At 36.3% G+C, this 23,567-nt stretch overlaps 2 protein-coding genes and 1 pseudogene across 9 annotated transcripts in view; 1 reads left to right on the forward strand and 2 right to left on the reverse strand.

The window, feature by feature from the left end:
- The window catches only part of LOC121323292 (arf-GAP domain and FG repeat-containing protein 1-like), a 28,073-nt gene extending 12,958 nt beyond the window's left edge, over window positions 1-15,115 (reverse strand). For 2 of the 8 annotated variants that reach the window (XM_041264264.1, XM_041264266.1), the window contains exons 1-2: window positions 14,733-15,106; window positions 6,882-6,975 (exon numbers count right to left, since the gene is read on the reverse strand). In XM_041264264.1, coding sequence (XP_041120198.1) covers window positions 6,882-6,975; window positions 14,733-14,899 — 261 coding nt within the window. In that variant the 5' untranslated portion in view covers window positions 14,900-15,106. Of the gene's footprint in view, window positions 1-6,881; window positions 6,976-14,732 lie in introns of those variants that run through there. The other 6 variants (XM_041264268.1, XM_041264265.1, XM_041264270.1 and 3 more) reach the window with 4 other exon arrangements.
- On the forward strand, window positions 14,914-18,892 carry LOC121323474 (transmembrane 4 L6 family member 20-like). The gene is made up of 4 exons (XM_041264558.1): window positions 14,914-15,024; window positions 17,534-17,599; window positions 17,976-18,130; window positions 18,607-18,892. Exons 1-4 carry the CDS (start codon window positions 14,914-14,916, stop codon window positions 18,890-18,892), a joined length of 618 nt encoding a protein of 205 aa, XP_041120492.1.
- Window positions 18,893-19,150: 258 nt separating this feature from the next.
- LOC121323599 lies at window positions 19,151-23,560 on the reverse strand (annotated as a pseudogene).
- Window positions 23,561-23,567: the final 7 nt, after the last annotated feature.

Here is a 23,567-nt window from a genome sequence, read left to right on the forward strand (position 1 = left end):
CAGCAAATAGAAAAACACCCCAGGAGTAAAGAATAAGTTATGTAAGACTTGCTTTACCCCGGTGAATTAACTACCAATCAAAGGACGCCAAATAGCAGTTCAAATTAAACATTTTATTTATTCATAAACAAATATAGTACATAAAGTTGTACATTATTCTTTTTTCATTCCATGCCATTTCTTCACAGTAAACAGTGGCCATAGACATGTGTTCATAAACTAATAACACAAGTATTACTTGTGCCTTTTTATAGCTGAACAAGCAAACAAAAACTGCAATTAATTTTAAAAACTTAAAACAAAAACGTGGAAACGGCATTGTAAAATGAAGGTAAAAAAAACTCACGTTTTGCTTCTTGTTTATTACATTCCACAAAACAAAAAGAACACACACACATATACATACACACACACACACACACGTGTGTGTGTGTGTGTGTGTGTGTGTGTGTGTGTGTGTGTGTGTGTGTGTGTGTGTATATATATATATTATATATATATATATATATATATATATGTATATATATATATATATATATATATATATATATATATATATATATATATATATACACACATACACACACATACACATACATACATACATATTTTATATATATTTTAAAGAAGTTAACTTTAAGGCAGTAGTGAGTATTTGCTACCTGCCTGGAAAGTAGGTAGCAAAATGGTCTTCGGTAGCGGTTTATTCAACTAATAATTAAATATAAAAACAAATTTTAAAAATAAACACCTGTTTCATATAGACTGAATAATCAAAACTGTCACATAGTAGGCCTATATTTAAATCAAAGCATTTATTGAAACCACCTTGTGCTCAACTATGTAATGGAACTAATGCAATTCCTTGTCAAAATGTATTTTGTTTTAACCTTAAGTTCTACATTTAAGCATTTGATATGCCAGTGCGGTTAACCAGGTTATGTTTCATCGGTGCAAATTAAGTGGTATGGAATTATCCTCTTGTCTCCAGCTGTTGACTGAGATTTCAGTAATTGACTGAGCATTTTCTCGAAGCTGGGTACTGTTTAAGCGAGGCAATTCAGAATAACATGCTTGCCTTTTTTCTGTCCCATGAGTCTGGCTCGCTCTAAGCAGCAAAACAAGATTTTGTCCCAGATGGCGTTCCATAGAGATCACTATGAGTGCACGTGCCTAATCTGGTTTGCTTACTTTTTGCAGTCTAAAACTTTAATAGAGGCTCAAGATCTGCTGTATTGAGCATGTGTAATATATATATAATCACACACTTTTCATTTGCACAAATTCTGGTGAGGCGGACATTCAGATATCTGTCCCCGCACTAACCTAAAATACTGTACAGTTTCAGATCATTTTAAGACAATGCACCTGCGTCTTTGAGTGTTCCGGTTCACCCTGACCACCGACCATGCCCCGCCCCACACTTTGAGAGGCCTGTGTGCCGTAATCTGGAACAATTACTCTCCTTTTAAATTTTACCATCTTCTCGAAGTGTTACAGTAGAAATAACTCAATGTTTCGTATGCTGTAACAGATTAAGTTAAAATTATTACATATTCCACCAAAAAACAAAACACCAAAAAAAAGTGTGACAGTTGGCACTAAAATCAGGGTTAAGCAATCACCATTTATTTCACTGCAACAAACCACATCCTTTAGTTTCTGGCTGAGCATGCTACAAATAGATCTGTACAGCTGCTCAAATGCTTCATACTGTATATGGCTGTTTCAGAGTTAGTTTGTAAATGGGGGTTTCCTGCACAATATTCTACCTGCATATTTCCTCAAGGTGAATCACTATTTGCTAAATGCTGTCTCAAACAATATTAGAACACTATAACCACAGGTAATTTGAGAGCTGCAGATTCACCTAGATGTCTGCAAACATAGAATACCCATGTATATAATTACAAAAATGTAAAAAGATACCAGCTATTGTTAGCACTATTCAGCATTCAATGTATGAATGTTATATGGGACACATTCCACCTAATAACTCTACACTCCGGTATTGCAAGCAACTTTCCCCCAAGGGCCACACAGTGAACCACTTTCTGATCAGTGTAAACTGCCTCGACATCACTGCTAGCTCTAAAAATGAATTAAATCACAGGTTTACGAGTACAAACTAGTTATGCGTGAACTACACATAGTTGATGCTCAAAAGAAGGGAAAGAAAAATGAAGGAACACAGTAGTTGAATGATATAACAACCTGGTTTACACAGTTATTTTGATTATATGGAACACTGCAGCTCTTATTTTTTCACTACCGTCATCCTCTATATTGAACAGACATGTATATTTCCCACAAGACACGGGTCTTCCTGTTCTAACCTTGTTACAAGGACAAAACTACCAGCAGACTCAGAATGATGCAGTCAAAGAAACAGATATGTATTCTTCTATTTCAGGGCAACAAACTGTAGTTAGGATTTGTTTTGATTAGGATTATAAAGCTTCAAATACAACATTTGCAGTATCACTGTGCTGTACATTTTTAAACCTGGTATTGCACCTTTTTTGATAATTATAGCAGGGAGGTTCAACAAAACCTGAGGATTGAGAACAGAGGCAGATGACGTCTGGTAGCAGCAATGCAGTCATCACCTTCACAACCTCAATTACCATAACTATGCTGTTTGGCACTACAGTGCTGTTGCTTCACCTCAAGGACTGGAATATAAACCACAGCAGAAACTGCTGAATGAAATCACCAGTTGATGCTGGTCACATTAATACAAAAGTAGACTGTCCCTCTCAAACAGATTGTTACACGGACATTAGTATATTATCAAATCACATTTTAGAGAACTCTCAAACAAAACAAGCATTTTTGAGGACCAGAATTTGGGGGTGCAGGGGTGAAGCACTTCTCAAAAGGTGGTTTTGTGAATACAGCTTCTGTCCCCTGTATTGTACTTCCAAGTTATATTGCACCCTTGTGAAAATATCAGAAGCAGTCATCACTAAAATGAAATGTATGTATTATTTCAACTTCCAATACTAACACTGCCAATATACCTATAGTTTGTATTATTTTATCACTATTAAAAACTGTGTTAACTAAAATGTACTTAATAATAAACAAAATAAAAATATCAGCAAAATAACAGGGTGTGTCCTTTCCAGGCAAGAGGATTCAAGCAGCCTTCCTCCCCAGTAGGCCTTTTCCTCGCTACAGAAAGAATCCTCCAAAGCTTGCAATAACCAGTACACAGTTCTACCACATATCCTGCATCCACAGTTCATTACTTTGGAGTCACTGGGCTAACTGTAAAATTATGGTCAGTAAACTGAAATTATTACAATCATCTCAAAATTGTTTCAAACTCTACCTTTGCTAATGATATTGTGGAAAAGCCTTATACCTGGAAAAAGAGTAAACTATTTAATCCACCTGGAACGTATTTTACACCAAAATACTCCCAGCGCATATTGCCGATTTATATTATTTAAAAAAAAAAAAAAAGTTTGAAAAAAGAATAGATGCATTTCATAAATGTCTGTCTCGTCCAGCAGGGGTAAAATTGTGCCTCCGCTACTCTATTTGTTTCGTCCCTCAAAGGTTCACTCAAAGATCCGATGAGGCCGAGTTTTGAAGCCAGTGGCAATCAAAAGCTTACGTAGAACTCATTCAGCAGCAGGAAGCATTGAACCATTCCCCATGCGGCAGATGCCCAACAGAGTCTTTGTAGGAGATGAGCTACAAAGCGTTGGCCAAATCTCAACTCTACCAATGAAACACACTGTACACATTAAAGCCTGTTAGAGACAGGAACCTGTTAGTGTCGAACCTAGTGCTGTAGTCATTTAATTTGCAAAAGTTTTATGTACCAAGGGTATAAGAAGCGTGCTAAATCCAGAAGACAAAGTGATGAATCAGTGGAGTCTTTAAGCTAAATACTGTGAAATATTTTAAAAGACAGTGTATTCTTCATTCTCCTAGTTCAGTGCACACAATATCCAAAAACAGGAAAAAACACAGTATTTCAAGCACAAGCCAAAAAAAAAAAAGTCTTCCTTTGACAGGATTCCAATGACAGGAAGTGGAGGTGAAACAGAAAAAAGCTACAGACAAACTTGATATCCTCATATCCTGAACGGCAGCATACATGTGTTTTCACAGATTATGGTCTACTGCAAAAATACAGATGGACATCGACATTAGTAACAGTCCCAAAACTCGATTATCCTCAACGGCATCTGGCATTCTTCAATAAAGTCCATACATGCAACACGTTTGTGGTCATGCTGTTTGTCCCATCCAGGAATTTATTTTATTCGTTTTGAGACAAAAGGAAGAAAGCATGCCTGTTGTTAAAAAGTAAGCAGCAGGTTGTTTGGAGCGAGGTGGCTGTGCTAGATTGTACCTACAGTGCTGATTTAACTTGGCTACAACTGACAGGAATACTTTTAGTCTGTGTTGACTTTACAGTTAATTTTCTTAAAGCTGTTTGTTTTACGTTCCATTTAGCACCCTCTGTAGTAGCCTCTCGGATTCTGGAGGTAAATAGCGATCAATCGTATTTTCTCCAAAGTCACATTACAAGATGTACAAAACTATTTACCTCCATCTTCATGTAAAGTTTCTTTGGGAAATTTCTTGACAAGATCCTCAGCCGAAATATACTTTGCTTCTTTTTGTTTTGTCGTCCATTTTGGCATTTTAGCTCCAGTGCTGAAAGCTACACTTTAACAACCTAAATCAAAATAACAATGCAACACTGACTTTGTCCCACCTTCTACTGTACAGTACAGGTCACAGAAAAGCCAGTAAAGACGGCTGATTTAAACATTGTTGTCATGTGAACAGTAAATAAGAAAGTTAACCGTTTTGGAATATTTTTTTTTAAATGTTATTTGTCTAAGGAGTTTTTTTTTTTTGTTTGCAATGCACACAGGACGGCAAGAATTTCAGAATTCTTGTTGGGTGTATAAAACGGGCAAACACCGTTACTGACGTATTTGTACATGAGTTTCCTAAAAACAAAATAGAAAGGCAAGATACCATGGAAGCTTTGAGGCATTCAGGTTTCTGTTTGTAGACAACATGCAGTAGAAGATCCAGGGCCAGACCCAAATAACCACTTCACAAGAGGAGTGTTTATTCAGGAAAGACACCTTTATCATCTAGTACCAGTATAGTACTGACTAACTTATTCCAGCAGAAAACCATGAAGGTAATGGTGGCAAAGTGCCCATCCCTGTCTGTATTTTGTGTTGTATGTTAATGTTGGTGAATAGTCATTGGTACACGGGATATAAACGGGTCTGTGTAACACAAGTGTTTAAAATGTATATTTGTATTTAAGCACAAGGATTGCACAGCACTTCACATGCAAGTAAAAAGTATGTGAGCACGGGGAATTGCACTTTATTAATTGACAATGTCGACCCAAGGGACTTTTTCGACCTGAAAAAAGAAACAAGGACCAGGGGTCACAAATGGAGATTAGACAAAGGGGCATTCAGAACAGAAAATAGGAGACACTTTTTTACACAGAGAATCGTGAGGGTCTGGAATCAACTTCCCTGGTAATGTTGTTGAAGCTCTCACCCTGGGATCCTTCAAGAAGCTGCATGATGAGATTCTGGGATCAATAAACTACTAACAACCAAACGAGCAAGATGGGCGCATGGCCTCCTCTCGTTTGTAAACTTTCTTATGTTCTTAATTCACATGCAGTTGTATCGCGACTCCAAGTGAATGATTGATTAGCAAGTGAGTCACGGTACAGCTGCATAAAGGCAGCATGTTTTCACTCACTTGGGGTTGTGTGTTCGGTGAGTGGAGAACGAGATTAGAGATGGAGGTAATAATAATAAGAATAATAGTTAAAATAGCAGCTCACCGTGTTTGTCTGTGTAGTTCGTTTTGTTTGTCGATTTAATTTGGCGAATGTGCCGTGTCCTGTGTTTTTGTTTGTCTTGCAACCTTTTATTTTCTGTTTATTGATTAAACTGCGCAACAGCGCAATTCACATTTCACCTGGCATTACTGAGTACTTCTTCCAGGTCTGATGTCACCACACACTCCATCCTGTTACAGTAATATAAACCATACTCTGACTCACACATCCATACTACGACTATCACGTTTTTAGACTTATTCTTAAAATTAATTGTGTAAAAAAAATAAATAAATAATAAAGGTACTGCAATAATTGATGTGGTTGTAAGAAAACATGTAAGAAATGACTTTTGACAAAATAATTAATTTATCATTGTCAGCTGCAGAGTTGGTATCAAATTCACTCGACAGAATGCAAGATAATACTCTCAAAGTATTGTTTTTCACAAACACAGGCTGCTAAAATTAAAAAAAATATATATCCTGTGGGTTTGTTTTGTGTCTTAAAAGGCTCTATGCCCTTTGTATGGATTTTTTTGTGAAGTCTTGATCATTTATTATAAAAGCATGGCACATGTTTACTTTACGGAACAGTACTGTTAATAATCCAAGTACATTTCCTTAAGACAGACCACCTCTGTTAGCCAGGTTTTTATTTTTTTCTTTCAAGACTTGCAAAAAAAGGATGTAAAAGGAAGTCGTCACTAGAAACTTCCTTAAGCCGCCCGGTGGCTTATGTTTGTTTAAACATTCCACTATCCTCACAGGGCCAAGAAAAGAAAAAAAAATGACACACTGTCAAACTGTTGTGCAATATATCTTCAGGGGTTAATGCGCTTTAAGCAGTAGCCTTGAACGTTCATACAAATGCATACAAACCAGTTAGTAGTGTAAAATAACACACTTCTAAAACGGTATGCTCCATACCGATAACCACGAATAAAATGCAGCTGATCTTGTTTTAGTCTACAGGTTAACAGTTGCAGCATGTTTCCTGTTTTACCCAGTCCCTGGCTGAAATTACTTACCTCATTGCCATGTTTCTGCAAAAACTCTATTTCCTGCTGTGTGAAGGTAGTCATGGAGATAGACTTCACTCTGTGGGGTGGATTTAGGCCTCGTCTGTAAACACAAAGAAAGTGGTTCAATATCTTTTTTTTTTTTTTTTTTTTTTTTTTTTTACATAAACATGATGTAAAAAAACAAACAAAAAATAAATAAAAACAGAGAAAAATAACAAATTAATTGTACAATAGACTTCTGGAGCAGTTCCACCTAAAATATAATTTGTTAAAAGTAGTGAGCAAACCTTTTTGATCTTTGATAAGAATGACTAGGAAAAATCATATTATCGAATGAAAAACAAAAAACAAAAAATATGCTTCCTACTTTGTGACCAAATGTGTAATGTCTGTTAAAGATTGTCCATCTGTCTGCATGTCTGTCAGTACATCTACACCATTTTCAAAACAATATCCAAAATGATAAACCAACAGTCCATTAACTGTTGACATTTCAAAGCACTTTCAATCAACATATTAAGTATTTAGATAATTAATTAAATAAAGCATCAGAATTTATAAATTTACACGTTAGTGGTGCAGTGAAACAAGTTAATGGTTTCTGCAAACATTTTGACAAGTAAAAACTGCAAATGACTTTCTCAAGCATTTTGCAAGTGTAAAAAATTTGCAGCTTGTGAATTCACTGTATTTCTCAGTGGAAAGGCAAAAGAAAGTAATTCAGTATACCTGAAACAGAGAGATCCTCAACAAAGATTAGAGCTGCAGAGTACTGCATCAGTTCATCTATGTCTGCCTTTAGGAGAAATCATCCCATTCTAAAAGCTTAGTTCATTGTATAGTCCAATTCATATTTTTGAGCTGGTTTTCTGTGCCAGTGAAAAATGCACCCCCCATTCCTCATCACATTCTAGTATTATCCTCAAAAACAAGCCTCTCCCTTCCAGACTGACTATTCTCAAATACTCCCTACAGTAGGCAGCAACTGGACAGGCATGTATAAAAAGGAAAGAACTGATGTTGAATGGGCAAACAGCCTCACGAAACCACAAACAAGTTAGTACAGAAAATGAATGATCAAATGTTACTATAAAAACATCAAAGATGTTCAGTAATGGCTACCAGTTTGTTTTCATTACAGAGAAGATACAGTATCTGTTTGGACTATACTCTTTAGTACTGTATGCATGCACTGTGTTGTAAATTGAGCCCTTCCTTGAAAACAATACAATAGATCAGTCAGAAGGCGGCTTCCAGGAAATTCGAATACACTGAAGTACTTTGTATTGACTGGCAATACATGGCCGCACAGCTGGAGGTGTGACTTACTATCTGAAGGCAAAACACTTTGGTTACCAAAGATGAAGAAATTTCCTATGTGGGAGATTTCCTATGTGGCAGCTGTATGCCAGCAGAATGAACTGTAAGACTAGAACACACTGCTAAATTATTAACTTCCGCTGCCATTTAGGCTATACTCCAAAAAACTGAATGTTCTGTAGTTGTTATATGCATACTGTACTTAGTGCAGTACTGGTCAAGATACAACAGAGCAAAGTTAACAGATATTCATGATTCCCATTACCTAAATGGTCTTTAGAGAGAGAAAGGAAGAAAAAAAATAAAAAATAAAACAGAACACAACTTTCCTCTAATGAACTGATACTTCCCAATAAGCAACATTACAACTATGCCTTCATTTCACATGACGCAGGCTATAAAGAAGCATATTTACATGTTAATCTACTGCTGTAATTACAAACGTGAAATCTAACAAATCAGTACATCCATTTTAACTTCTATTTAGGAAAAAGATTGGACCAGTACATTTTTCCATACCACAGAAAAGCAGGATAGTTGTACATGGTTTAAAAAGAGTCCAACAATTTGCTAGAGATCTAACAGTACCCTTCATAGGTCTTGCAGTGGCAAGTCTGTACTACAAAAGAGTGCATAACAGTTTATAAATAATGAGAACGTCCTAAACAAGTAAAGCAGTTATCTAGCTATATTTTAGACTCTTATGTGTGACAGACAGAGTAGACAGGCTTCTCCACCATATCCCTGTTGCCAGGGAAATGCAACCACAATGGTGGATAATAAAAAGGATAGAATGACAGCATTCAGAGCCTAAGCAAGTGTCCCACTAAATGGAGATTACTGTTTCATTGTCAGCAAATATAACAAAGGTGGTGCTGATAATATTGCCCCATTCCAATTGCAGAGAGAATGTTTATCCTAGGATATCAAACATTCTTCTGAAATGTTTTATTGAAACTAATTTTAGCTCTCCCAAAACCCTGTTCTAAACCTTTCAGTTACTAAAAATCCTGTTAAAACATGCAACTGGGTAGTAGCTTTCAGCAGTATATGACTGTAGTGTGTTTTCTAGCTTTTAAAAAAAAAAAAAAAAAAAAAAGGAGAGACAGGTTGTTTGAGATTCAAGTATTTAAAGCCATTGTATAATAAGGTTATTTTATATTTCTAAGATTGACAGTAAATATCAACATTGATATTTACTGTCATCAAATTTAAAAAAAAAAGCTGCGTGGTCCAGTGGTTAAAGAAAAGGGCTTGTAACCAGGAGGTCCTCGGTTCAAATCCCGGTTCACTCACTGTGTGACCGTGAGCAAGCAACTTAACCTCCTTGTGCTCTGTCTTTGGATAAAAGCATCTGCTAAATAAACAAATAATATTAGATGCCTGCAGTAGGACAATGCAGTTTCAAGCAAAACTAAATAAATAAATGACAACACTAAATAATGCCAGTTTTACACTTCATAAACATATGAAAAATATAATTAAGGCTGGCATGCTTTCAGGTTTCAGTTATTGAATAAACAATAAAATAGGAAAAACTGACCCTGGCAATCCCAGCTGCAGGTGCGTCTCTGGCAATCAGCCAGCCAGCTGCTGTCTTTCCACAGCCCTTTGCAGTGCACTAGGGTACATTCCTGCAATGGTCTGTCTGAACAAATACTGTACCTGGTGAGCTGTAAAAAGATTTGGAAACTGAGCCAGGAAGAATAAAAAGAAGAACTTCAGGACACTCAAGTGCTGCCAATTTTTCCAAAATGTCCAATAAAGCAGCAGCAGTAACAGTACTGCATGTTCAAGCAGACAACACATTTTAAAAACCTACAGCATTGGTACAAAAATGCAGCTATGTGCAATTTTTGAATGTCTTGCAAAACTGGACTGGTTTTATATTTCAACATATGTCTACTGAGCCAACTCTACAGTATACACAAATCCACCCACACATCAAATATATGCTGAAAAGAACTTTTATATGTTTGTAACACCTGTACACATAGGACACCTGCATGTACTGCTGCAATAATTTGCACATTACTTTAGCAACAGTTAATTTAAAGAAACTGCAAAACAAGTCAGCTTTCTTTTTGGAATGTTAAAATACAAAGAAGAAGATGTATATAATAATTTCCTCCACACTGTTTCCTGATCCCAAAAGCCTATGTAACTAGCACTGCAATATTATTATTGGTTGGCTCAAAAACAGTCTCTCAAAAACAGCCGCTGATCCAGATTAAAGAGCACCCTGCCCTGGGCTAGGTTTACACTCATTTCACAGGCCTAAGGCTTTTTAGCTTCTGTTTGACAGATGGCATCGCTATGGCTAACAGCAGCATTCCCAACAACAGTTTTATAACCAGCAGTGCAAAGGAAACAAGCTGCATGTGAAAACAAAGCATGTTTGATTTGAAGAACACCCTCTGGTAGAATTAAAATACTTGTGATGAACAAGGATTTACTGCATGGTTATCCTTTTAAGTTACTGCCTCCTGAACTTTGTAAATCCCTGAAAAACTTGAAATTCAACAGCTGATGATGACATGAGAATATTCCTGTCGGTTCAAAAGAAATTATTGCTAGAAAATCTTCGGGTCCCAACTAAATCCTTCGGTGCACATTGTGCACAACGATTCTGCAGTCCTGACCGAGGAACACAGGTCATTTATTCATAAACAAGAAATAATAGTGATTAATAGCTGTCCGAATAAACTTACCTTGAACGTTAAATCTGAAACTCACAAAACACATTAATTTGTGAAAACTGTGCATTTTTAGTCCTAGAGAGGCACAACTACCAGCAAGTAAGACAAACATCGAGAGTAAGCTAGAATCCAGCATTCTGTGGCATTGCATCTGAAAATTAAATTAGCAACCAATCCTTGATACATTTTAACATCGGTACTATTTTACTGTATTTATTTAACCAGGAGATTTACCCAATGAGACCAAGACTTAATATACAAAGGGCTCCTGAAAGGGTTGGTTTCATTGTTTAACAGTATTTATTCCCCCAGAACAGACTGTTTTGTTAGTATTTTACACTTAAGTTTGGAATATGCAGAGTAAAAGCTCTAGAAGTAGAAGTTGTTGTTGCTTCACAATACCAAATAATTTCCTGTTGCTCAGTTTCACCCCAATTGTTGTAGTTTCTGCAACAGGTTACACTAGAAGTAAGAAACCATTAGATTTGATACAGCTGCTGCTGTGGGGGACTTAATGCTGTCAAATGCTGCTAAATGCTTCTTAAAACATTCCTAAGCCGGATAGGTACTTTTTTATCGTGGTTATTGTCACAGTTTTTCCAGAAAGTAAACTTTCTACTCTACAACCCACACGGGCAGTACCGGATCGAAGAAAATATGGTTACTGGCACAAAGATGCAAAAATGTACTGTCTTTCTGAGTCAACAAACCATCAATGTGTGGAGAGACTTATAACAGTACCACAGAATTGACTTTTGAGGTTCACAAGCCCAATACACCGTTTCGCACACACACACAAAAATGAATCACTTTTCCTATTTAGCCAACAAATGATTAACACAAATGTGTCCAGTGCTACTACAGCAGACCTTTATTTTTGAAAATGAATTCCAATACGATTCATGAGACCGGTAACACATCTCAAAAGCAGACCCGTTTCGTGGTCAGTTTCATAAAATGCACCTATATGCCTGGCCTTGTACTATTACTTAACTAGGTTCGAGTATTTTGTATTTTTAATCTAACCATGGAAATGATTTGGCAATTTATAACTAATTTATCTTATAAAGTTGATTTTTATATTATTGTATGTTGGTCCCAATGTTACATTTTTCAGAAAATGTGTGGGGTTTTTTTTTGTTTGTTTGTTTGTTTTTTAAAGGCATAAATAGTATATGGCATCTGGTGATTATTGGGGTCTTCAATATTACCAGAACATGGACATTAAATACATCCAACAGTAAGCTGTAAATCACATGTTTTATCTCTGTAATTGTAATAAAGCAAAACAGAAAATGGGCTTGAAAAAACCTCATAAAACATGTATAATGAACACTAAGAATATACTGACTAAATACTGGAACTGTTTGTTCATCTTATTAGTTTGGAGGTCAACTAATCAGTCTATCCAAGACACTTTTCTGGCAATCTAGCGCACAAAACTTATTCCAAGCTATTTACTCCTGGAAGATTTCTAATATAAAATCAACAATTGGCACTTTTCAAGGATAAAACCTTGTAAGCTGGATGAACTAAACTAATAAGTGAAGATTTAGAGCATCACATGACAGCTAACTAACATTTCAAAAAGTTTTGGAAATTACACACCACACAGCTGTCTGGGTAGATTAAGTTGTTACAAATTTGACGTGTTTCACCAGAATTAGATGAACTGAAAGATTTTAGTTTGAGTAATACTGAATTATTTCAAACAACTATTCTTAAATGTTTTTGGTACCTACAGTAGCTTTGCTATTCAATATTTTATACAGTATTTCACTTGGCAAACCAAGTGATGTGACAAAGTACAAAGGTTTTCAGTGCATACATTTTGTCATGCCACATCTGACAAAATTTCTTGAATGCACAAAGCTTTGTTGCAAATGAAACCTGACACAATGTGCTTTACTGGGAGGGCTAGATTGATAAATGGATTATCTACCAAAGACATTAAACTCCCCACTGGCTACTGGCACAGACTCCAACACCATCAACATCCAGATAAGACGGTCAGCATATTATCAATGGGAAGGCCAATGCGGTTGCAACCCAATGCAGAAATTGACACTGGATGCAGTAGTACAAGATAAGAAGCGCAAAAAAAAAAAAGGGAGGTACAATACAATTCACATTATAATAGTATGCCTTCTCCTACACAGGAAGGAGGACGACTGTACCAGCTTACCTAAAAGTGCCCATTTACCATTTCATTCCTAAAGCACTAAACTTGGCCTTTCTTTGGTTAGCCAGAAACTTCATTTATTTCACTGCAAAAATAGCCTTGCACTCATTATTTGTGAAAGCAAACAAGCCTATAAAAAAGCCTATACATTACCGCTGCTAATTCTGATTAGCGGATAATTTTTACTGTACAGTAAATGTTTTCACCATTGCAAACGTAAGAAATGGATAGGGTCAATAGTGGTTGTTCTTAATACAAGTTTAGAATGTTAAAAGCGTAACTTGAGTATGGCTTTGGAAGAACACCACTCTAGAAGATCCAATTCTCAAGGAGTAAAGAGTTAATAATTTTGTTTTGAATTAAAAGATCACAACCATGTGCTCATATCTGTCATCTCAACAGGCACCTGGTTAGTCTCATCTGCACACTGCAATAACTTGGGACACAAACACTTCTCAGATGTTGCAAGTACTGCCTAGGCAAGTCAGTCCTTTTCAAATCTAGAAGCTGCAAGTTGCACAGTTAGACAAGGTCTACAACTCACCCTTGTAAAAGTCTTACATTGGTTTCAAATGTTTCAATTAGTCCTAATCTTGGATATAAATAAAGACAGATGGACAGCCACCTTCATGTAGTCTAGCTAGACTTTTATGCTTGAATGACCTTTGAGAACTTTTCTAAATATGTCAAACTCTAAAGTCTGACAGATGCATACATAACTACAATATGTGCATTTCCTTCACCTACTGTAGTATACCCAGCTGGAAATAAACCATTTTTTTAAGACAACACAACAGAACTACATTAATATTAACAGATACATTAATTTCAAATCCCAAATCAGAAATCTGATTAGAAGATTAGGTAAGAATACAGAAATCCAATGAGAAATATCTGCGCTTCATGATAGGCCCTCCTAGGAACTAGCTCTGTTTTTTGTTCAAAACTGAAAAGCATAGTTATCAGTTTTAAGCAAAAATTAAATGCATTTTAAAAGTCTGGCAACACTTACTGTGGGTTTACCAAAATACTGGTTGAATGTTTGGTGTACATCAGAAGTGTATAGTAATGAAATTATGAATTTTAATTTAAAATAAATAAATAAATACCATATACATACATACATACATACATACACACATTTTATCAGTATGATTCCAAAACTATCAACAACTTGCTGTTTCTTACTGAAGCTGATGCAGCTCTTTAATGCTGGGAATTAATAAAACACTCAATGCCAATAAGAGTTAACGCTCTTGAGTTTCCAGCTCGCCAGAACCTCTGGAACGAACATGAGTTATTTTTATACGTCAGTTAGTAATGGCAGACTACACTACAAATATGAGCACGTCTTGTAACTTATGCATGAAAGCATTTGATATACCGGGATATATAGCAAAAGTAACCAAATATATCCATTGTCTTTAATGTTCTGAGATTGAAAACCGAAATTGCTGCGTAAAACCTGCATGTAAAAGAGTACAGTATTAGTCTCTTAAGTGGAAACCCAATAAAACAGTGACCTGAAAACCCCTTTAAAACTGTGTCTGGTATACCCCTATGGACTCTGTCTGTAACTTCACTACAGGTCCATGCCGCTGCCTGTCAACTTCAAACGCTTTGTTGGTGCTAGTGTTTATATACACTTGTACTCACAGGATGCCCGAGCAAGACGTGCAGACGAACGAGCCCACAGTCATGTTGGCGTAGGTCGGGCCGCGCTGGTCGCAGTCAAAGCACTTTCTATTGGGAGGCAGGCTCGTCATATCCCGGAGCATCTTCAGGTGCTTCTCCTCCTGCTTTCGTTTTGCACTCGCCGCCATGGCCGGGGTTGGGAATGGGATATTCGGGATGGGAGGCTGAAGAAAACCAGAAAGGACGGGGGTTTTCAGTTGCCGAAGACTTGACGCGGCGGCGGCGGCGGCGCACAGACAGACACAGAGACAGAGCAAGGCGGCTGAATGAAGACTAGAACCGGAATTAGAGGTCGGAATTCTCAACAGCCCCAGTTTCCACGAACAAGGAGACAGTGTGTAGCGGCAAGAGGCGCCTCACATACTGCATAGAGACATCTTCCATATGCTGACTAGCGCCACCCAGTAGATCGGCAAATCATTCTTATTACATGCACATATCTTTGATACACAGTATATTATTAGTATGGGGAATTTCTAGTATCACATCGACAAAGAATGAATACAATGTTTCTTGTGCAAAAAAGTTCAACAAGTTCCCTAGACAGAAGAAAACATTTAACATGTGTAAATTGCAAAACCCATTCCCAGATTGCTGATGCCCTGTTTGATATATAGGTGAAGGGCTAAATAAAAATTATTTATAAAAATGTTACATCAATTCAAAAGAAGTGTCGGACGTTTAAAACATGACAATAAACTGTAAAAGGCAAATTCAAGTTTGGTTCTCACCACAACCACAGGTAATCTAACATGTGTTCTTATACAGGAACCTCTTTAAGGCATTACATCTTTTCAGAAAAGACTTTAATAACCCAGTTCCTCTAAAATATCAGGGAAATTACTAGCATAATGATTGCTTTTAATGTGACTAAAGAGTTTTTACTGGGGCAAGCTATTTGCTCAGATCTCAAACTGCACTGCCCTAATTCTCTAAACACAGATTCACCTTCTAATAATGCTACTCAAGCCTCAGGCAAACGTCATTTGTCGCTATATGGTATCCTAAGTGCACATTGAGCTTATTTCTTAGAAAATAGTTGCAGTAGTCTTGAAGTTAACTTTCATCCAGCTTTCACTGGCATTGGTTAAAACAACCTGTTGAATTTGACATGTCAAGAGATGCTGAAATCAAAATAGTTGTTTACAAGTTGAAACTAGAAAATCTCCTTTTAAATTTCGCTTAATAAATTGGAAGAAAGGTTACATCATGCTTCAAGGACTTTACTGTTGCAGACTTTAAAAAAACAAAAACAAAGAAAACATTTCCTGTTATCTGGGTTACTGTTTCCCTTTACTGTGGTTAACATTATCCATTTTTATTTGAGGTATAACTTAAAGAAATCTGCCACTTTGTTCCCTTAGGATGATGAGTTTTTGAGGGGGCAAAAGTAAAATTGGCATTTTCTGAAAATCTTTTCACTGGGACAACTGATTTGCATCAGAATGAGCGTTCATTTAAATTTCAAAAATTCAGGAAACACCTAATTTATATTTATACAGTATGTGCCATGTATGATATAAAACAATGGTTTAACTTGTGGTTAATGTATTGGCATTTACTACAGTAAACTTTTATAACAACTACTGTACCTTACACAGTACCACTGACAGTTGTATTGTAGACAGCAACAAGCCGCCTTCTATAAAACCTTGGAGGTATAAAAATAGACCTCAATGATGAAAGTGATAGCCAATGCAAATCTGTAAGGACAAGGTTTTAATATCAGTTTAGAAGTACACGACAAGGTTTAAGCTGGCGTCATTATAAACTGGCCAATTATGTCAGGAGATAGAGCTGAAACATCATTAACTTAAATTGAGGAAGTTGAGCTGCCTATAGTTTAAGGCCAATTGCTGCCTGAACACAAGAAATACAGCTGAAATATGTAGCAAATGTTAATGAGTTGGGAATTGGAACAAATAGCTACTGGTATCCTAACAGTACTTACTGGTATAGAGCAGGCAGATGAAAAAGGTGCACAGGTTTACATCATAACATTAATTTCAGATTGTAGCAACAAAGTCTCTTAAACCATAAAAACCAGTTGTACACTACCAGGTCTGAGCAGGACAGACCTGTGCTGGTCATTGATGGAATTTCCAACAGGCCATAGCAACTTCAAAATTCCTCAAAACAAAAGAAACGTGATGGCTGATTAATGTTACGATATTACACTTTGAAATGCCCACATCTCAAAGCTGTCATTTACGTTAGTTTCAATGTCCTTGCTCTCAGCCAGCGTACAGAACCAATACCTATAAGCATAACATACAGTCTGACACCATCTGCTGCTGACAATCCAGATTTGCAATCAAGTCAATGTTCATTGCAGAAAAGTTCCATTAATAACCATTCTTATGAACCACCATAGGATGTCCAAATAAAATGTTTAAACTTGTATCAAACTCATAATAATTGATATGAAAAGTTGATACTGTTTATGAGATTATGTACACATATATTATTTTACCAGCTGGGATGATGGAATCCTGTTCATGATTGGGTTAGGTTTAGGGCGATATCAATACCGTCAAGTATGGAAACTATATTTTAAATGTTTAAAACTATTTAAAATATTACCAATGCTCTTTGATGTATAAGAAGAAATATTTAATTGAACAATTGGCAACAGGGCGTGCGGTGGTAGCTCAGGACCACATCTATAGGGAAATCATTTTTCCACAGTAGTCAAAGGTTGTCATACTCTAGCCAATGTAGTAAAGTTGTACGTCAGTGTTGTCCTGTTTTCTTTTCCACAGGTCCTGCCTGCAGTAGCAGTGTCCCTTGCAGCAAAAAAAGGAGGGAGCTGTAACTCCAGAACAGGGGTGGGTACATAGTTACGGTGCTTTCCATTTCCTGGCAGAGGAATTAATGTACCAGCTGTCAAAACACAGCGTAGTTTCTATAGTAATTAGGGGGATATTTTGATATAATTACTTGGCAATTGCACACTAAGCTGCCTCATCTGTGCAAGTAACTGCCCAAGCTGTTTTGTGACCCCATCAGCTTCGGCTCCAACAATGCTTATCTGCATCAAGCGAGAAAGAACGATTCTAAACAAACACACATTTACTCTGTTGCTGGTAAATTAGTTCTGCAAAGGTATAAAGCAAACTGTCACGTGATGTTATTCACAACTCGTTTTTAAATCTACCAGTCTGTAAAGTACAGTAGTAACCTTTTTAAATGTTTGGTTTCCAGATGCTGATGTCTGCTGTCTTGTGCCTGCCCAGTATTATTGGTGCCACCTACTGTGTACTCATATCCTTGTACGCTCTGGGAAAGGGCCCCGTGATTTGTGAGAAGGGCAGTGGTGCCAGTTTGTCTTCATGCGATTTCACCATCAACAATATTAGGTAGATGCAAGTATGCTATTAATAAAAACACAACTTACATTGTAACAGTGATGCCATTATTTTACTTCCTCTGGTTGTAAAGTTTTGAAATAATGGAGTCACAAGATACAGTATGAAGTCCAGGTGTAGCAGTGGTATACAGCTTCAGTCAATTGATTGCTTTACACATTTACTGGCTGAAATATTTCCTCAACGTGACTAGTTTAGAACCGTGGTAATCTTAATGTTCAGTAAAACCTGTATTACATCACCTGATTTTAAAGACAACTTGTCTATTAGTAGACGAGTGGTTTCAGACCTCTCCTCTCGCAGCTGCCTAATTGTGTCCTTACATAATTTGAGACATAATTTATCCTATTAGTAAACAACACATTCTTATCTTAGCCTGGGGATGAAAACAAGATCAGCAGCAGTAAATAAAAGTTAACGTATATAACATGAAGTGTTGGCTAAGAATTGTTTGTTTTTGTTTGCAGTTTGGCAAATGTAAATTTCAACTTGGACTGGTACCTGAATGAAAACAGCTGTGGTGGAGTGTCTCTGCTTCCCAACGACGAGACGAACAGCACCTTGCACAACTTGGCTGAAAACCTTAATATTGATCTGGACGAGGCCAACCTGAAGAATTTCCACCTGATCACCTTTGCTGGACTAAGCATTACCGGACTGCTGGAAATTATTGTCAGCGCACTGCAGATCCTTGCAGGAGCATTTGGTTGTCTGTGTGGCACTTCCAAGAGAAGAAGAGGTCAACCCATGTAACCAGAGTTGAACGACTAGATTTTATATTAAATAATTGTTGGTAAAATTTGCCTTAATTACAGTGCACCTCATAACAGTGTTTATAAACTTTAAAAGGACATGTGCTTTTAAGGACTAAGATACAACCTCTAATCACTGAAGACTAAAAAAACTAAGTATTTAATAATTTTTTAATAATTATTTAATAGTCATTCTGCCAAATCTTAGATTTGCAAGACATTTTTATCTAAATTATTTTATTGCTATTATTGTGTTGAACAGTGTTAATTTTATAGTATGCTATTTGGCTGTACTTGCTATGTGAACATATATTACAAAGGACATATATATAGTCTCTTCCCCTTGGTCTGGAATAATCCCATGGTCTTCTGTTCTCTGTGTATTCATAGATTCTGCGCAGGGCCACTCGTGCAGCTGCTTCTGCTGCTAGTATCGTTTCACCAGGTCCTTCAGCTTCTTATCACTAACAAAGCAGAACAAAACCAGACAACTTAAAAATCACAACCATTTAGGGATGGGTCGGTATACCGTTTTTTTTGGTTTACCGCAGTTTAGGTACATTACGGTATTAATACCGTTTCTTTTATTCTACACCGCAATTATCGTAATTCGGTTATACACCCGTTAACGCATTTTTTCAACTGCAAACACGCTTCTTCTAAATCAAGCGATGGTACTTGCTGCCTTAGCAAAGTGTCTGAGGAAGATCTGTTTGTGAACTGATACACTATTTTGATAATGGTTTCAATTGCTGCGTTGTATTACCCAGAGCTTGCTGCTCCGGCTGCTCTTGGCTGCTGTCTTTCTGACGTCAAACGCAGCTTTTAGAGAAACGCCTTCTCCAAACCTTGCAGCGCAAAACACATTTTCAACGTGCTATATTTACATTTGTCTGGATTATCAACAGTCAGTTTAATGTAATAGATAAACATTAACTTTACTGTAAAATAATACATCACTTACCACGAATTTAGTACATTGTTTTTTTTTTTAATTATTATTTATTTATTTAATATAGCACTGACAAGGCTATTCACGGATTCATTGTATGATAAAACGTCGTTCGCCTCTGCTAACAAGGTGGCAGCAGTAGTTTTAGTGGTTATTTGCATTACGATTAGCAGGTCACTCGTGATCTTTGTATCGTCCCTTTGGTTCACAGCCGCAGCCAGCTTCCCGCAGTAACATTTCAAAGCTGCGCTGGGCTATACAGAATCTGCACAGATTTCTGTGGGTGTTGAATGACGTCTACAGAGCATCCGATATTCTGTGCAGCACTGTGCAGATCTGCGCTATAACACGCATGATGTCTCAAACAAAACTAGCACAGACCCGCGACTGCAGCAGGATAGCCTACTTATTATAATTGTAATTTTGTTTCAACTAATTGTAACAGTATTCCAATTTTCATGGGTAAGTGAAGAATTATTATTCTTTGTATTTATTTATTTTTTTACAAACTCCACATGTGTAATAATCATTGGAAGCTTACTTGTGCAATGTCGTAAATGTAAATCCAATAACATGTTTTAGTATTAATTTTTTTTTTTTTTTTTTGCAATACATATTTTACTTATCTGGTTAAAAAAAATAAATGACTCATCTCTGCTCTTAAATAATAACCTGCGGTACATGTTTGTGTTTTAAGCAAATGACCGATCATTTCCCAATTATATTTTCTATCAGCTAAACCAAGTACTTATTTATTTATTTGTTTATTTATTTAATTTTATATGTTAAGATGTATTAACAAACTACAGCACCATGTCATTTTGAGCAAATAGATCTTAATACTGTTGTAATATAACGCTGAGTGTACATCTTTAGTTTAATTATTATTCTGATTGTCTTTATAAAAAAGAAACATACCATGCTATTTGGCATAGTAAAATACTAAATACCAAATGTTTAAATCATTCCATGAAAGGACATGTGTTTTGTTGGTTTTATTTTTGTGAATTATAGTATTAAGTGATTTACATTAGTCTTTCTTCATTTGAGCCTTTATTTGATAGCTTGCATGATGTACTGTATACCCTGATATTAAGGTTACCACGGTATTTTTTTTAACAGTTATCATACCGTGCAAATTTCATACAGTCCCATCCATACAACCATTAACTAAATCTTTTAAAACTGGGATGTAGGAATTTGGTCAAAGACAGGGTGCAGTTAAGAAGAAAATTATATTTTCACGCTTGGCCGCACATTTTAACCAACATTATTTAAGAGAGTTGAACAAATTCTTAGGTTCATGTAAAATGCATGGATTGACTGCAAACGACTGGGAGATCTGAAATGTGTGAATCATTAAGAACAATACCGCAACACTGAATGCTGGGAGTGTATTAACCAAAAAAGTGCGCAGAATTGTACTTCATTTAGTTTAATGCATGATGTGGTCTCCTCTATCCATGACAAATGAAAACACACACTGCCTGAAGACTTTAGAAATAGTAATATTACAAAATATCACATTCAACCCCTTACTAACCTGTACAATCCAACAAAGTGGAGCAGTGTACTGACTCCAGCCTGCATTATCCTTGGTTCTGGAGGAGAGAGGTTTCTTTTAATTAGTTCCTCCACCAGCAGTCCCATAGGATTAATGACAGCCCATAGCTCAAACAGGTCTTTACCAATCAATTGAGTCATCAAGAAGTCCTGTGAATGATAAAATAAAAGTTAAGCATTTACAGTATAACACCCACACCTTCAAAGTAACCATTAAATTATATATATATATATATATATATATATATATATATATATATATATATATATATATATATATATATATATATATATATATATATATACATATAATTAATATATATATATATATATATATATATATATATTATACACACATATATATATATATATATATATATATATATATATATATATATATATATATATATATATATATATATATATATATATATATATATATATATATATATATATATATATATATATATATATATATATATATTTAAATCTATGAGTTTAGCAACTTGTTTAAGCAATTGTGGATCATGCTAGGCTTCTGTAAAAAATAGTGAAAAATGCTACCATGATTACCCTATTAATCTAAAAGTACTGTATAAAGAAATGTCTTGATTCATACCCTGATAAATAAGCCCGCTTTCTTTGGTTCACTGCTTTCAAGCAATGCTCCTGCTACTGCAAAAAAGGTCTTCTGCAGAACCTCGTTCAGTACAGGAAACTCTGCACTCAAGTCCTCCACCGCCAGGTTTTCAGCCACATGGCACCCCTGCAGCAATCAGCAAGGTGGCTTTGTAAAAACTCTACCCCTTGTTCAGAGAGCTTCTGATTGTTTTTCAGATTCAGAGCAACAGCTTTTCTGTCCACACCAAGCTCTCTGCGACCAATTTCCGACTGGATGTAACAAGGGTTTACGAATGCTGTCTTGAGGAGATCCAGGGAAAATGTTTCATGAAGTCTGCAACCAAAGGCTTGGACTTCTCCCAGTTCAGCTGATGAGAGCTTAAAAAAATAATAAATATAATTTTAAAACTTAACAAAGACCCTTTTAGCAACTACTGCTCCCTCTATCGGAAACAAAAGCACAATATACTGTACTGTAATATTGAAACATCTGATCATTATTTACTATTACAGTGAAGAAGTATATATAATCTAAACCTTTTAGTTCAGTAGTGAAACTACTATCATGTGGGACTGTATCAATAGACTTCGGAAGTGATCACCTCAGCTCTCTTCATATCCAGGTGTTTTTTTTTCGTTCTTCCCTACAATCTTCACTTACATGTGACTTGTACATCATGTGAACTCTTAACACAGGTTTAAATGTATTTTGATGCTTAGGTGTGTGATGAAACAGGGAGCAATCGGGCTTTGTGCATGTATGTGGTTAGCAATAGGCTCCTTTCTATTGTTTGACTGTGTCGTTTTCGTGACACTATAAAAACAACCTACTAGGAATTTTGTTTTTTAACAAGGCTTGTCAAAACATATACTTGTTACAATGGACAAAATCAAGAACGCTTGTTCCGGATCTTAGTTTATATCACGACTATTGTGAGAGTGGGTGCAAGCATAGACTTATAAAATGTACCCGTTTAAACAAAACAGGACCATACAAAATAACATATTATTTTGCGCAATGACCTACCAGTGCAGGCACAGAATGGCCTTGATTTACTTAACTTTTACCCGAATGTCAGAATGTATTTAGCTTACCGATGTTTGGGTTGTAGTGGTCCTTCCAGCTTCTTTTTCCTTTCCATTAACGTTCCTGCAGATGTGCTGAAAAAGTGAACCCCATGAGGAGATAAAGCACAACTCACAAGAAACCCAGACGCCATAACGACTCCACTAGTGGACTGCTCTCAATAACCTGCCCACCAAATACAGGGCGTAGAGATTGGGTTCCGAGCTCTTTTGAATCCGCCTTACTTCCTTTATATTGCGTGATAATGATATTGTAAAACACTCAACCAAAAAACTAAACAAAACAGCAACATTACTGTTGTACTGCAAAAAAATCAAAATCAAACCCTTTGTACCTTGTTTGCTCTTTTCCGTTCTCTAGGAAGCAGCATTGCAAGGTCAGGGTTTCTGGAACCTCATATCCAAACACATCAGATCACAAACTGCAAGAGCCATGTCACCAACCTGAATGTAG

This window comes from Polyodon spathula, chromosome 11 (genome assembly GCF_017654505.1).
Source record: "Polyodon spathula isolate WHYD16114869_AA chromosome 11, ASM1765450v1, whole genome shotgun sequence".
Lineage (NCBI taxonomy): Eukaryota > Metazoa > Chordata > Actinopteri > Acipenseriformes > Polyodontidae > Polyodon > Polyodon spathula.

Excerpts from the sequence above, each read along its gene's own strand:
- LOC121323474 (XM_041264558.1), top strand. The coding sequence starts at position 14,914 with ATGGGATATTCGGGATGGGAGGCTGAAGAAAACCAGAAAGGACGGGGG. Across the intron at positions 17,600-17,975 it reads GCTGTAACTCCAGAACAGGG|ATGCTGATGTCTGCTGTCTT; the intron begins GTGGGTACATAG and ends TTTGGTTTCCAG. Across the intron at positions 18,131-18,606 it reads TTCACCATCAACAATATTAG|TTTGGCAAATGTAAATTTCA; the intron begins GTAGATGCAAGT and ends TTTTGTTTGCAG.